This window comes from Corvus cornix, chromosome 2 (assembly GCF_000738735.6).
Source record: "Corvus cornix cornix isolate S_Up_H32 chromosome 2, ASM73873v5, whole genome shotgun sequence".
Lineage (NCBI taxonomy): Eukaryota > Metazoa > Chordata > Aves > Passeriformes > Corvidae > Corvus > Corvus cornix.
Genome location: NC_046333.1, coordinates 54570300 through 54586726, shown reverse-complemented (window position 1 = coordinate 54586726; position 16427 = coordinate 54570300). Strand labels below are relative to the sequence as shown.

General features: G+C 39.4%; 1 protein-coding gene across 3 annotated transcripts in view; it reads right to left on the bottom strand.

The window, feature by feature from the left end:
* SLC25A13 (solute carrier family 25 member 13) overlaps positions 1-16427 on the bottom strand; it is a 104711-nt gene that overhangs the window by 56338 nt on the left and 31946 nt on the right. For all 3 annotated transcript variants that reach the window (XM_039549981.1, XM_039549980.1, XM_039549979.1), the window contains one exon: positions 11050-11165. In XM_039549981.1, the coding sequence (XP_039405915.1) occupies positions 11050-11165 (116 nt within the window). The remainder of the gene's footprint in view (positions 1-11049; positions 11166-16427) is intronic.

Sequence of the window (16427 nt, the reverse complement as noted above, 5' to 3'; positions counted from 1 at the left end):
TCAGAGGAGATGAGGACAGAACAATTTCCACAAGCTTTGGTCCTCACTGACCACTTGAAACAATTCCGCATTTTCCATAAGCTTCCTGATCCTGAGTACACCACCAGGTTCTGCAACTTCTTCCCCATGACCCATGCACAAGCATGAGGGATACGGGTCCAGGCACAGCACTGCAGGAGAAAGAGCTGGGAGAAGCCTCATCTCAGGTCTTAATCTCTCTTGATGAGGCTTGCTGTAGGGATGCCTGCACCTCAGTGACCCCAACCCCCTGACTTAAGTTCCCAGCCTTATCTTGGACCTGTCTCATCCCTATGGACATGTCTGGCCGACCCTGGTCACTGTCACCAGACCTGCTTTTCTGTCCGTGCTCAGGTAGCATGGCACTCCTTGCCAGTGAGAGCTGTGCCCAGGTGCCAGCCTCTTGGCACTCTCACTCACATCAGGGCTGTCTGTCTGGTGGAACAGCCAGCTCCTGCTCCTCCTGGACAGAGAAAAATCACAGAATAGTAGAATATCCTGAGCTGGATGGGACTCACAACAATCACTGAAGTCCATCTCCTAGCCCTGCACAGAGCAACCCCAAGATTCACACCATGTGCCTGAGAACATCGTTCAAACGCTTCGTGAACTCTGCCAGGTTTGGTGCTGTGACCACTTCCCTGGGGAACCTGTTCCAGTGCCCAGCCACCCTCTGAGCAAAGAACCTTTTGCTATTACCTAACCTAAATCCCTCCTGACACGGTTTCATGCTATTCCCTCAGGTCCTATGGTTCAGTTCAGAGCACTGAGACCCCCTTAGCCCATCATTCATGTTGAAGACAACAGCAAAGAAAGCGTTAAACATCTCTGCCTTGTCTATGTCCCTGTTTGTGAGGTGACCATTCTCATAATGTAATGAGACAATGTTATTTCTGGACTGCATTTTGCCATTAGTATATTTAAAAAAATTTTTTTGTCCCCCACATTTCTGGCCAGCTTCAACTCCAGTTGAGTTTGAGCCATATGAATTTTCTCTGTAAAATGGACTGGACATACACCTTCTTTTTTTGCCTTAGCTCCAAAGTAGATCCTTGCTCTGCCAAGCCAGCCTGCTGCCAGGATTGCTTCACTTATGACATCTTGGAAGAACAATAAAGTTGTGTAAAAGCATATGTGTACAGAGACAGGTACATATGTGCGGAAGGTATCTTTTCAGCTTTATACCGGCTAGCGCTCGTATTCCAATGCCTTAGAAAGCCTCGAGCAGCCCGGAGGGGTAGCACGGGCGATCTAGCACTTTAGTAGCTCTAAAATCGGTACCTGAATCAGCTGCAGAGCAAATACCATCAGCAGAAGCAAAGAGGGAGAAATATAGCTCCCTGCTCACTCAATTCCCTGCAGTTAGAAGCTTTCAAATGAGACAGATAACCAGAGATGTTCACAGGAAAGTAGCTGAGCTGAGAGCTATATTTCTCCCTCTTTGCTTCTGCTGATGGTATTTGCTCTGCAGCTGATTCAGGTACCGATTTTAGAGCTACTAAAGTGCTAGATCGCCCGTGCTACCCCTCCGGGCTGCTCGAGGCTTTCTAAGGCATTGGAATACGAGCGCTAGCCGGTATAAAGCTGAAAAGATACCTTCCACACATATATATATATGTGTGTGTGTGTATATAAAAGCATATGTGTACAGAGACAGGTACATATATATATATATACGTGTGTGTCTGTATATACATATGTATGTCAGAAATATTCAAGTAATAATTCTTTGTATTATCTTGTTTTACTGGAATTGTTGGGATTTATCCAAGGTTTGGGATGTCTTATTTTTGGGTTTTATTTTGTTTTCTTAGGTTTTTATTTACTGCTGTGAACTCCAAATTCACAGCTGGTTAGAATTTATTTCCATCCTTGATAATGATGACTTTTATTTTGGAGAATGTATGTCAACATCACATCTGTTCAGGTAAGATGTGGAATGATGAGTAGTCCGAGTACTTGGCTGGGTTTTCCATTTATCCCCATTTATGTAGAAGAACAACACTCTGGAAGTACAAGCATTACAATCACCTTCTTCATCTCCCCGCTGCTTTGTTAAGGAAACAGTCGAAATAGTTTTATGGTGGCCATACAGTGAATTGAATAACACGCTGGAATAGTTTGATTACTAAGGACAGCAAAGGAAAGGTACTCACCCCTCCAACTTCCCTCAACAAAGCATTAAGAGCAGGAAGGGCTGTCACAGCCACCTTTTTCCACAGGTTAAAAGCCCTGAAATAATAAACTAATGTTGTATTTTCACTTCCTCTTAATTCCTCACAAAACATGGACCACAACCTATTTTGCAACTGTGAATTAAAAAAAAAAAAAAATTAGCTTATTTTTCCCTTAAAATATTACAAAGAAAGTATCTGGTAGAATACTCAAAGTGAAGCTGGCAGAGTAGAAATGGAGCACATAATTTCCAAATAATGGGAGTGTATTGCACGTATCAAGAAGGGGGGTGGTTTGAAAAAAGCAGCTCAGGTCAGTGCAATTTGGTTGTGCTCTGTCATGTGTTATCACTGCCATTCTAAAAAAGATTCATTCAAAAGAGTGCAAAAACCTGCCTTAGTGGACCTGACTCATTTAGACTAAGGTCAGTTTCACCTGCACCTGAAAAAATGTGTCTGCACATATATACTTGCGTATAAACACCCGAAAACCCCCAGAATTCACTTCTTTTGATAACTTTGTGTGTAAGAGGTAGTTTATTTTTTCATAGGACTAGCTCCTCCAAATCCAGATAAAGTTCTCAAAGACAAAATTTAACTCAAAAAATAAAAAAGGTAATTTTAACCAATTTAATTGAGTTAGTCCAAGTGTGGACTAGTGCTGGATTGTAATGAACAAGCAGGAGGTTTTGCTGCTTAACATAAGCCAGTGTTGGTTGTGTGTAACCAAAGCTGAATATCAAATTCAATGCCCCACGTGGGCAAATGAAATCATCATTTGGACTCATTTCTGTTACCCCTATCATGGGGATATAAAAACACAGGACTTTCAGGATCCAGACTGAATCAACACCTTTTGTTTTACACTGGCAGGGGCTAATATTGTCCACCAATAAAAAATTTACTTCAGAATTCACATCTTTGTTTCCTACAGCAATTTAATATACCAACCAAAGTGATAAAAGCAAACTCCTGGCTCAAAGAAATAATCCTGAACTTTACACTTTACTTTCCAGCAAGAGACTTGAGAGCTCTATGTCTTTAACAGCTATTTTGCTTAGATAGATGATATTAAAGAAAAAAAAAATCACTTTCTTGCAAAGCATTAACATACACTTTCCCTCACTTAAATACTTCAATTTCAAATACACCACAAAATGTACTCCCACAACTGTACTGTATTAGGATAAAACTATTTTAGTTCAATTAAAATGTCTAACTATCTACCCTCAAACCTATCTAAACCGTAATTTTCACTTTGAGCACTTCCAATATGTTTTCAGTTTTGTTTTCTTTTATCAGCTTATCAAATCAGGTCCTGAATTCCAAATGTTAGGAAAAAATAGTCATTAACTGCTATGTAACAGCAGATTTTCCAATTTAGAAAACTAAACTACACACACCACAAAAACATGTATTTTGCTATTTGAAATTTCATATTAAAATCTGTAATAGCAAAACACTTTTCTGGCTCTTAGGATCTGCTCAAGTTTTTACTTCCGAATCTGCAATTCCAGGCCAGTTTGAAAACAGGATGGGGAAAAATCTTAATAAAAAACAAGCTTAAATTGATATACTGCTTCTGACACGGTTTAAAATATATTCTTGTGTGGAAGCTTTTGGTTCCTCCCCAAATGCTGCCTAGTAATCATGTTGGACTTCTTTTTCCAACAGGATATACAGATGGCTAACCCTCAGCTTACCAAAGAGTTTCTCTGTTAACCAAAGAGTGACCTCATACAGTTGAAACTGACCCTCAATTTGGCATGTTCCCACCTTTTCCACACCTATTTTTTTCTTTTTAAGTAGCAGCAGAAAGCACAATATTTTAGCCATCTGAGCATGTAGTATTCTTGAACTACCCCACCAACTGGAAGTCCTCTCTGTTACCTCTGTCTTTTAAAATTGGAGCCATTATAGTCAACTGTGCAAATCTACAGTTGGTCATTTGTAAAAAGAGGATTGTTAACCCACTGAACTGGAACATCCTCTGAGCAGTTCTTCAGATCTCTGACAAGTTACCATACAACACATACATGCCAATCTGATATTCCCAGGTATCTACATTCAGTCGTTCAGAAAACATTGCTCATATGTCACTATAAAAGTTCTAAAAATCAGGATAGTTCTTTTTGTAATAAAAGCTGATCATTAAAGAAGTGCAATAAAGCTCCACATATATAAAAAAATGGATGCCCTCAAAATGTTTTTTCACCTCCAGATAGCATACCAACATCTGGAGCCCAACAATGAGAAGCAAAAGCTTATGATTCTTGTTGGGTTGCTCTTAGAAAATGCATTGGTTAACTCAGCACATCCTCAGGCATTAAAAAAGACTGTACTGCAACAGCCCCAGTGGAGTGCCAGCATCCTTAGAGGCAGCCACAGCAGGGCAGAGAAGCAGGAGGCTGGAGTCTCCCACTAAAATTGGTCACTTCTGTTCAGATACGAACTACATTCATTTTGCGGTTGGAACAATCAACGAAGGCTGCACAGCACCTGTTGTACACAGAGGTGAGATGAAGACCAGTATTGGTAAGTAAATGTCTATCAAATGTTGTAAGTAGACTTCAAAGAAGACAACAACCAAACAGATCCCCCAAAATGCCTGCAGCAAACCATAAAGTCCAGTGCAAATCCTAAAAAATGTTCAGCATGCATTCTCTATCAGGAGAGAGACACTAGCTACGGAACATAATTCATTGTCCTAGCCAAACTTTTCAGCAAGGACAGAGCAGTCTCACAGATTAATTTTACCTTAATGAAAACATTTTCACACAGAACATGCTTGTGCCTCCATGATTTTTCCCAACCAAAAAGATCCATGATAAACTTCAACTTCGCAAATCTGCTGAAATTGTTCTCTTTTTAATCCTCTTACCTTCCCCCTGCTCTGGTTGTTTGTGCTCTTGTCCCTTCTACAAATTACTAATTCACTTTCTCATGACATATCCATACAGCATCCTGTTCAACTTGGCCCTAATTTTTGATTGAGATACTTGTGTACTTCTCTTACCTGTGATACACACTGCAAATACCACCAAAAAAACAAAACAAAACCAGGCTCTTTCCAAAAGTGCCATCACCCTCAGCAAGTAAGGCACTGGATTCAAGCTTGTCTGCGTCTTCTGTCTCCACTGTATGTAAGTGATAACAACATGAACTTACACACAGACTATTACATAATTTGCTTACTTAAAATGTTTTCAGAAATTTTCCAGAATGCAATCCCTTAAAAATATTTCTATTTAAACTGTGGCTATCCATAATTTCAGTTCACTGGCAACAGCCTTACATTTCCTTATTACCTTTAGTGTCCTCATTAGAAGCTAGCAACAAACTGCCAGCACCCTAAGACCTCAAGTTTGAAAAGCACTAGGTCCCCTGTGGGCATAAAAAAGAAACTTACTCCTCTTGCCCTGAGAAATAATAATAATCATAATAATAATAATAAAAAAAATCGTATCACTTTCACCAAGGTAAACAGCACAACCTGCTAACAAAAACAGAGTATCACTTCTATTTTCTCCATACAAGGCAGCTGGGGGACGATGCATGTGACATGCATAGAGAGGCTGATGGAATGGGGTTTTCTTAGCCTGGAGAAGGGAGATCTAAAGGAGGACCTCATTGTTGTCTATAGCTACCCAACAGAATGGTGAAGGGAAGACAGAGGTGCACAGTGGAAGGACAAGAGGCAATGGATGCAAGCTAGAACACTGACAATCCCAACTAGGCCTCAGTAATTTAGTCTTCCACTACAATAGTGATCAAACACTGGGAGATGCTTGCTCATACAGGCTGCAGAGTCTCCAGCCTCAGAGATTATTTAAAAAGTTGATTAGATATTGCCCCTCAAGAAACTGGTCCTGATGGTGGTGCTGCAAGGGTTTGAACCAGATGGCTGCCACCAGCCCCTCCAATCTGAATTGTTTGATGATTCACTGACCACGCCCAACAAAACAACAGAATAAAACCAACAACAAAGAACAAACTGAAGCACTGAATTTCAGTTCTGGATGATTTAGAAAACTCAGTTGCATTTTCTAGACCAAATGAAACCAAACAGTTTAACAGGACAAAAGCTTCTCCTAATATTTAGAATGACAGACTCACTTTGTATCTAAACAGGCTCTCTTTTATTTAAGATGCCTGCATCAAAGTCTACCTGGTTACATAACATTTTAGTTAAAAGAAAAAAAAACAAAACAAAAACTTGCCAAGTTGACATATGTCTAGAAATGAAATTCTCAAAAAAAAGTCTGAGAAGATTTCAAAAATTGTTTTGAAGAAAATAAATATACTAACAAGTCTACTTTACATCCTCTTGTAATTAAAACTGGCAATTATTTGTGAAAAATCCAATATTGTACAAACAACAAAAACCATCAGAGACTGAAGAGATGTTGCATTTGTGATGTTGCCACTGGGGCCACCGTATCTGTCATTTATAAACCAACAACATTTCCCTGTATAGGTGAAGCTGTGATGTGTAAGCTAACACATCACTAGCTACAACGGGTTTCAAGTCAATTTGAACCAGCAACAGAAGTATCAGTGATAAATACTGAATACTGCAGTTTGTCAAGAGATCAAAGCTTACAGCTCCAGCGATTTATTTTGTTGGTTCAGATTTAGCTTTTCATTGCTTTATGTGGTATTCAGTGTACCAGGCTGGGCATCAAGAAGCTAGGTGTTGTGCAAGAGATAAAAAGAATTACAGATACCATAAGAAGAACCAAGTCATACCAGCAATTACAGCGTGAAGTATAAAACAAGTAATCGTCTGTAAAAAAAGCAAGAGCTACGTCACACAATCAGAACCTAATTCTTTGGTCATGAAAGCAATGATGAAACTTCTGTAATAACTTTTTGCGTATTAAAAAAATATCAGAGCATTATCATAGAAGAAAAAACTCTGAAGCTTATCACAATAGCTATGTAGCTATTTAAACCTCTGCTAAGAGCTATGTCCTTTTAGAAAGTTTACAAACAAGTATTCAGGCAATTCAAGTATCAGGTATCAGCAAACAGGAGCACTTAGTAAGATGTATCCTTAATTAATGTGTTTATCTAAGAACTGTACTGATATAATTAATAACAGAAGCAGAGACCCACAGTAGCTGCTGCCTGCATGCCAATAAAGTCTTGTTTAGAGACAAAAGCAAAATACAATGCTCAAATCGGCAGCTGTTGCGCTTAACAAAAATTTGGGGGTTGGGTTCCCAATTTCCTTCATGTTTTTGCTGGCTTTGGGGGGAGGTTGTTTTTTGGGGTTTTTTTTAATTAAAGGACTGACATTTTACAGCATACTCATATTTCTCAAAGCAGCACAACACAGCATCCATTTTGAAACAGCTTCAGATTGAGTTAGAGGACCTCTAAAAACGAAAACCAAGGCCATAAAAACACACACTTATACCACAGCTCCATTTCATTAAGTACAAGAGCAAGAATTTCTGTCTGGTGGGTAACTAACACAAATCAGAACTAAACTCTTTAAAGCAGGTTCAATAATGGTTGGCAGCACAGACTCAGGTAACCACAGCTCTTTTTGTGCCTTTCCTTACTCTCTTAGCAAAATCAACATGGAAAATGCTTATTTTGCCCTTCACTAGGGCTTGTGATAACTGGTATCAGAAAAGGTAAGTTCCAGTTCCTGGGTATCACTGCTGTGTTATTCACAGCTCAGAACTGTTAGGTGCCATGATTTAATTTACCCATCCAAAATTAAAGATGAAGTTTACAACGACTTAGTTTTTAAACACTTTTTTACCCAACCAGCTCACCTTTTTTTAAATGCCATCTAGTAAAGAATTTCAAAGGGCTCTGCTTCTTTAATGAGGCATTAAAATACAGTCATACGACAAAAAAGCAACTCTACTAAGTCTCTTAAACCCCTGGACTTACATTATCAGCTTTTATGTGCCTGTCAACACTCAACAGTAAGAAGCAATGGTTTGCTCTTTGCCTCGAATTTAAAAGCCAGCTAAACTTCCTCTCACTTTCCTGCTGAGAGCTTTAACTCCTTACAAACTGTCAAAGCTTTGACACTTCAGCAGAAAGTAAATCTACAACATGATGCAACAGCCAGGTGTAGTCTCAATCAGCCACTAGCCACTAATTTACTAGTGGCCATTTAATTCACCTCAAAAAGCAATAAACTAGAAATACTTCTCCCCACCATGTACCCACACTGCTTGCACATCAGCCCTTTTAAATAGGTAATACTTCTGTCAAAGAACCAGGTACAGTTAACTTGCAACTCGAAAGAAATGAAACATTTTAAATTGCAGAGATGCCAACATACAGCTAAAATGCAAACACACTTCCAACCCAAAAGCTAAAGTAAGAGTGCAGCATTTTTCAAGAAAAGTGCAAAGTGTTAAATTGGAACTTCTTTACCCAGAACACTTCTCTGAGTATCCACAGCCTGGATCTCACATTCAGTGTAAAAGTTCATTGACATAAAGCTCATTATTAATTCATTTAACAAAGACGCTGAGCCAAGTGCACCTATGGAAGAAGAAGATTTGGATGGATTTGCATGGTAGAAAATGTGAAGTTCACTGCTGGGAATTATTCTGTTTGATATAAGCTAAAATATTTGTATCATTATTTTAGCGTACAAAAAACAATGACTGCAGAGATAAGCGATGCTGTTTCTTTACAACAATAAAATGAGGTACAGCCTTAAAATGAGAGCCTTGAGATACAACACCTAACAGCAGTATACTGAAAAATTATCCTTTCCCCTTTCTTCTGTTCCTTTCACACTGTAATTCCACAGTGTACAAAACCCCTATTTAAGTCTCCTAGCCTCGATAAGGACTTGATACCACTCTCATTCAAGTGAATGGAGAAAGATCTCATAATTAACCTCAAAGACGCGTGACTGAGGCACTGAATGGCAACGTTACAGGATAGTCTTTTAATAATGTATTTATAAAAAATACTAGGGGTTTTTTTCATAATAGCAGGAAAATAAAACTTCTTTTTCCTCCTTGTAATAGAAAATAAGGAACTAGCTTTGTCTAAAGGTCAACCATTTCCACTGAGAATGCACAACACTGAGACAGCTCTTCCTTCCTCCCCAGTCCAGGCATTTGCTGGGGTAGTAGCTACAAGGTACTATACATAAGTTACAAATACATTTATGATTTCAAAAGGGGAGATGAAGGAATTAAACGAAAGCTATCTGAGGTTCTGCCAATGTTGGCATGTCTCCTCTTTCAAATACCTTAAATACAGTCTGATATGGGATTTTCTCTCATCACGAGAAGGACTTCAATGGACTTCAAATGCCAAACAAATCCTTTGACTCACTGTGTCAAACCCCAAGGGAAGCATTTGACAGCAGGAAAAATAGGAACAAGAATGCCAAGAGTTAAAAAGTCGGACTCATTCAGCATTCAGATCAAACGATTACAGTTCTTCCTAGATTATTAATGAGTGCTCCAAGCAACCGGAGGCTCTGACACAGACAAGAACCTGCACATCACAGACATTCCAGGAACTCTGGTCTGCCTTCACTAGGACAAAACCCTAGCAAAATATGCATTCCCTCCTGTTTTAAAAGCATGGCATCTCTCACTGCTTCTCTGCCCATTTACATGCACAGAAATGTTAGGCACAAAATACTTCCTTCATCAAGGTTATAATCTGCAGAAACTTTTTCTGAAATTCTTGCAAACCTTTTATCATCTGTAGTAGCTTCTAAAACATTGCACACAAAAAGCACATCTTTCACAACCTCAACAGACTACCAAAATAATAAAAAACCAAAACAGACACAAGAAGAGACAACAAGTCTTCTCACCAGCAGCAACTTCAAATACAGATTTTTGGAGTTGGTGGAAGGAATACAGAGATGCTTCAAGCAATGGTTACAGAATCTTATTAGTTCAAATGGAAAGAGAAGGGCTTTTCTAACTGGAGCATGACATGTATGGGAAATACTAGTAAAAGGCAACGGATGTGTGAACCATACATTTTGGAAAGACAAAGAGTCAATGTCATCAAATTTTCCATTCACTTAGAACTGTTTAACAACCAATCAATAAAACTTAATATACATGAATAACCACATCCAAATGTAGCAGATCAGAAATAGCAATTTTATCCAGTGAAGGTACTCAGCAAAAGAATTCCCCATACTTTTTGAAGTGCAAGCTCAGTATCAGAAATTAGTCCAAGCTGCTAAATTCTAAATCCTTCTTTCAGATGGAATTGGCCTCGTCATTAGGCAGATGGCAGATAGTCCTGCAGATATCAAAAGCTATCTCTAGGATATCTAGAAATAAACAGTCCCCTTAGTCAAGTTTTATACTGGCCTGAGTGTATCTCAGTATCAGTGCAAACATCACACCTCCAAGGCACAGCTGAATTTTCTGGGGGAGGGAATGGCAGAGGGCACACAGTAATTAATTTATTACTGAAAAATATCACAGAATACAGTTTTAAGAGTTAAAAGTCAGCCAGCTTGAAATATAGCCAATTTAAACAACTAATAATTCTGGGTAATAATTTCAAATCCAATATTCACCCAGGTCTGCTGGGAACTTTCTTGCAGTTTTACAATCATTTCCTATAGTCACCTTTCACTGCTGTTCTGGACCTGCACAAGCATGTTGGGGAAGAGAAAAAGAGAAGTGACCAGTTCTGCAGAGAAAACTATGATGATGACCTTGGCTTCATACTGTGCACACATAAATGATTTTAAAAGTTCAGACAAAGTTGCTTGGCTTTAGTGTAGTTCTGCTACCAATCACCGTCTCCTACAGTAACAGAAGGTGAAACAGAGTTTGGCATAGGTAGGGATTTTTACATTAAGAATGCACATTTAAGAATGTCTTACCAAAAGTAACTTCTCCTTTGCCAGTCTTGTCAAACAGCTGAAAGGCTACTATGAACAATGCATCTGGAGCACACAGGACTGATTCAAACGCCACAAACTCTTGAAAGGATATCAGCCTAAGGGATGAAGGAAAAAGCAATAGCTATGAAACCAACTTGCTTGCAGAAACCTGAAATACAATATAATACTGATTATACAAAAGAAATAAGATCATAACCAAACTGTGTTCAAAATGTGTTCAATAGGGATTAAAATTTGTCCTAAAATGCCCTATCTCCAGTGATGTCAGGAAGCCTTTATATCACTAAATGGAAGTGTCTGTTAAACAAGGAATTATTCCTCTCAGCAAGTCACAACAAAACATAAAATAAGCAGAACACTCAGCATGGCTACTCACCTCAGCTTTAATGTCTAAGTGAACTGCCCTCTGGGGGAGCCTACCTCCCTCCACTAGCAAGACAGAGCCAATAAAGACATGAGTAACTTCCCTCAAGACTCAGTACTTAGCACTTTTGGAAAGCAAATCCATTCAAGACCTACATGCTGCCACTCACTTCAGAAGGAACCGATCAGAATGTGTTAACCGTTTGCTAGCAACTTATTAGTCATCCATCACAGCCCTCCAGTCCTGCATGTTGAGTCATAAATTTCAATCAGTAGTCTGCCTGTTCTTCCTCAGCCCAAGAGCAGTTTATTCAAATTCATCATTACAGCCAGGTTCCTAATGTGCTAGCACAGTAGTAGGGCATAGATAAAAGTAGAGCTGTCCTTTCAGAAGTTAGTTCATAAGCAGAAATACATAATTAGACAACTTGGCATTGTTTCCAGCAGTAGGTTTGATACAGCAAAGACCCTGAGCATTCTAATTTCTCTGTGTCACACCCAAGAGTTGAAATGGAGATCAAACTCTATTCTTAAAGAGGCAAAGGCCAACTGTTCTTCCATTTTGCTGTTTTTTTAATGTCTAGGCTGTAGAGTTTAAAGTCATCTTCAAATATGTGGCGGCAGGGCCTGCTGGCAGTCTGGGATACTTAAGATTGCCGTCTCTCAGGCTGCTTTATGTCAGTGTAGCAGGCAGGTAGCTTTAATGGGTTCATGTGGCAGCAGCTGGGGAACAAGGATTATTTCTGAAAAGCACAAAATTCGGCGTATCCAGTGTCAAGAAACACACACAAACCCAAGGGATTTTTACTGGAAACTAACTATATCCTTAGGACTTTGATTCAAAATGACACTGCAGCCAGTTCAATGAAAACTTCTACTCAGGATGCAGTAACAGTGAAGAACTACGAGTTTGAGTAAGTTGGAAAAGGTATTTTTTCCATCAAGTTATGATGACCCATGACTATACAGCAATTTCCAGTCACCTGTTTTATGGGAATTCAGAGAACATGCTCAGTAGGAAGGGGCCCGTCAGGATCATGGAATCCAACGCCTGGTCCTGCACAAGTCCATCCCCAAGACTCACACCATGTACCTGAGAGCACGGTCCTTCCTGAACTCTGACAGGCTTGGTGCTGTGATACTTCCCTGGAAAGCCTGTTCCAGTACCCAACCCCACCCTGAGTCAAAAACCTTTTCCTAATATCTAACCTAAACCTCCCCCAACTCAGCTTCATGCTGTTTCTTCCAATTCTGACACGGGTCACAAGAGTGAAGAGTTTAGTACTTGCTCCTCCTCTTCCCCTCATGAGGAAATTGTAGACTGCAACGAGATCTCCCTTCAGTCTTCTCCAGGCTGAACAGACCAAGTGACCTCAGCTATTCCCCATATGGTTTCCCCTCAAGGCCCTTTATCATCTTTGTTGCCGTCCTTGGGACACTCTCTAACAGCTTAAGGTCTTTCTTACATTGCAGCATCCAAACCTGCACACAATATTCAAGGTGAGGCCGCCCCAGTGCAGAGCAGAGCAGGACAATCCCCTCCCTTACCCAGCTGGTGATGCTGTGCCTGATGCGCCCCAGGACACGCTTGGCCCTCCTGGCTGCCAGGGCACTGCTGAATCATTTTCAACCTTTGGCTGACCAGGACCCCCAGGTCCTTTTTCATAACACTTCTCTTCAGCCTCTCATTCCCCAGTCTGTCTGTATATCCAGGGTTGCCCCATCCCAGGTGCAGAATCTGACACTTTCCCTTGTTCAACTTCATACAGTTGGTGATTGCCCATCTCTCTAATTTGTTGATGTCTCTCTGCAGGGCCTCTCTGCCCTTGAGGAAGTCAGCAGTTGGCAAACTTACTTAGTATCCCTGTAAGTCCTGCATCAGGGTCACTTATGAAGATGCTGAAGAGCAGACGGCTGAGGATGGGGCCCTGCAGAAACCCCCCAGTGACAGGTCACCAGCCTGATGTCACCCTGTTCACTGTAACCCTTTGTGCCTGACCTGTAAGCCAGTTGCTCACCCATCATGTAACATGGCTATTCAGCTGTGTGCTGGACATTTTGTCCAGAAGCACACTATGAGAGACAGTATCAACAGCTTTGCTGAAGTCTAAAAATACTACATCTACTGGCTTTCCTATGTCAACACTTGGAAGTGTGCTTGCTGCACATCAGCAGCCAAACGTCCACCGAGTAACAAGCAGACTTCCATGAGGAACATAAAAACATGAGAAGATGACTAAAAGAGGACATTTTTTTAAAAAAAGCACAGCACAGAGATGGCCTAAAAGCTGTTCTACACTACCTCCCTCAATATACATGCAATAAAAGTAACAGAAACGTAGAGTATGAAATGGTCTAACAAATAATTAACTCTGGGAGCTTGCCACCATAAGTTATAACATAGTGCAAGAAGTAAATAAAAAGAAACCTCCTCAGGTATTCTTAAGATTAAACTCACAATTGATGATGTCAGCAAACATATAAGAATGCCTTAAGCTTTACTGGCAAAGAAGCCCGTGCCTTGTTACATATGCACATGTTAGCACACGAGCAATCTATCAGTCCCTTAAACTCCTTGAGAGCTCTAAGTACTCCCCACTGTTAGACACAGACTACACAGATACTCAGTCTTCAAAGGAAGAAAACTTCCATCCCTTCTAAGCCAAAAGAAATTTTTTCTAAAGTAACATTTCCTTCAATTTTAAACCAATATATCGCAACCTACTCAGTTTTGCATTGATGCGTATTTACTGTTACAATGCGTATTTACTGCGACTTACTGGCTATAAAAGGCCATTGTTATTTGTTATTATTGGTTACGTACCTGACAGAACAGTAAACAGATCCAAAGCACTGAGTTCTGTCCCAAAGGTTATAATACATGCACACAGAAAGAACAAATAAGACAGCAGGTGACAAGACTCTAGAATAGGATTGTTTAGAATTACAAATGTAGGATCTCTGCCAATGCCATTTTAGTAAAGCCACTTTTCGTGTGAAACAACAGCCTGCACATGTCCTTACCAACAGATCACAATACACTGATGACAGCACAGAAAAGAAATACAGCACCTATCCCAACAGAATCCCAGCACCATGTTAAGAACATATTCTATGTTACTAGGCCTGACTTTGATTAAAACTCCATGTATTAACACTCATACAAGATTTTATACTGGTAGAAGCATTCTTTTTCCAGTACTTGGAAGCAATAACCTCCCTAGTAAGTCACAGATAGATGCTTAAAATAACCCTATATGCATTTTTAAAAACAATTATTCATAGAACTAGGAAGATTAAAAGTGTACAAATTGTGTGGTTCTAGCCAGACTGTTAAAGAAGAGACATTAATATCTGCTGTGCCAGCTGAATTCAAATTAACCCAATTTTTACATGTTAATTAAACCAGCTATTTTCTTCTTATTGTATTTTTGCTCCCTAAGTAGAGTAGCCTGCTAGTGATTCCCAACAGATCTATTCTAACGACGACGTATTCATTTACTTCTATTATGACCATACAATACAGTAACTGAGCAGTAATTTTTCAGTCAATTACACGTGTGATTCTTAATGCTTAAAGATGCTGAAATAATGTGTACTACATAGCCATATGCTCACTTCTCTATACTGCACAAGGGTAGTTGCCTGGGTAACACGTTTTCTCTCTGGTTTAGCATCACCCTTTTGGGTTTAGCATAACCCTTCAGTGAATATCATTAGGTGTCATTAAACAGCACATATTAACATGGACTTCAATATACTACTTAAGAGTTATTTTATATACCTAAACAAGTAGTCATTTATGTAACAAAAGCAGAGAAAAACCTAGTGATTTTAACAGCACAAGGAGAGGAAGCTGAAATGTTTACGGAATTTTATTTCAGTTTTGAAGATATTCTACCCAAGTAAATCGAAGTCTTCCTTCACCTTCACATCCTCATTATCAGTGCCAATACTGCATGATTTATTCAGGAAGGTTCAAATCTTGATATTTTAAAAGCATCCACATACAAGAGCACCAGTCCAAACAGAACAACTGGGTATGGTGCAGCAAAACCACTATTTACTACTCTCCTTTCTTCCATGCTCACACCCATGGTATCTGCACACGCCATAGACACGACACATTCCCACCACAGAAAGTCTGCAAGTAGCCATGCAAAGAAAAAAAAGCCATTACCTGCTGTAATAATACATACAAATGCAATGATGAAGAGGTTTTCTTCAGAAATCAATGCAGATATTTTTACTGTATCAGCAATTTAAACATGGTAACATAATGGGATACAAATTGAAGCTACATCTATTATTTTACACTGCAAGCTAGGTAAACTAAGTATAGTGTAAATTGCTGCATTAGAGGATAAATTTATATCCAATAATAATGGAAAACGCTGGCATTTCCAAGTGTTATTTTTGAACATTTTGTCCTTTCTAAAAATAAAGCATATGGTATTTTTCAGTAAAGTGTTAGTTACTACAGTCCAAACAGAGACGTGCAGTAAATACTTATTTTGTTAGGCAGATGTTTAAAAGTACAACAAAAATCTGAAAAATGATATTACAGTAGGCAGGTTGGAAAATGCCTGGCCTGTTACAGATAGGCCCTGAGAAAGCTACTGTATTTTGAGAAAATTTCTGATCTGGCTGACGCTAAATGAAGCCGCCTTTTTTTTTTTTTTTTTTTTTTTAACCAAGATTAGGAGCGAGAGGCTTAAGGCCAGGAACCAGGCTCTTCAATCTGTTTCATACAAACAACAACCATGCAATATAACACCTATTAAAATCTGTGTTATTACCAGTCAACTACTTTGAAAGGTTTGTCAGGCCATCAGCAAGGAAAATATCTCCTTTTCTTAGAGGAAACCTTAAAAACATGCCTCCGTTAAGAGAACAGCAGGAAAACCCACCATCAAATAAACCTCTGCCCTGGCTTAAGATGGAGGCAAAACTTGCTCCCATGGCAACGGATATTCATTGAACAGAGTATGCCT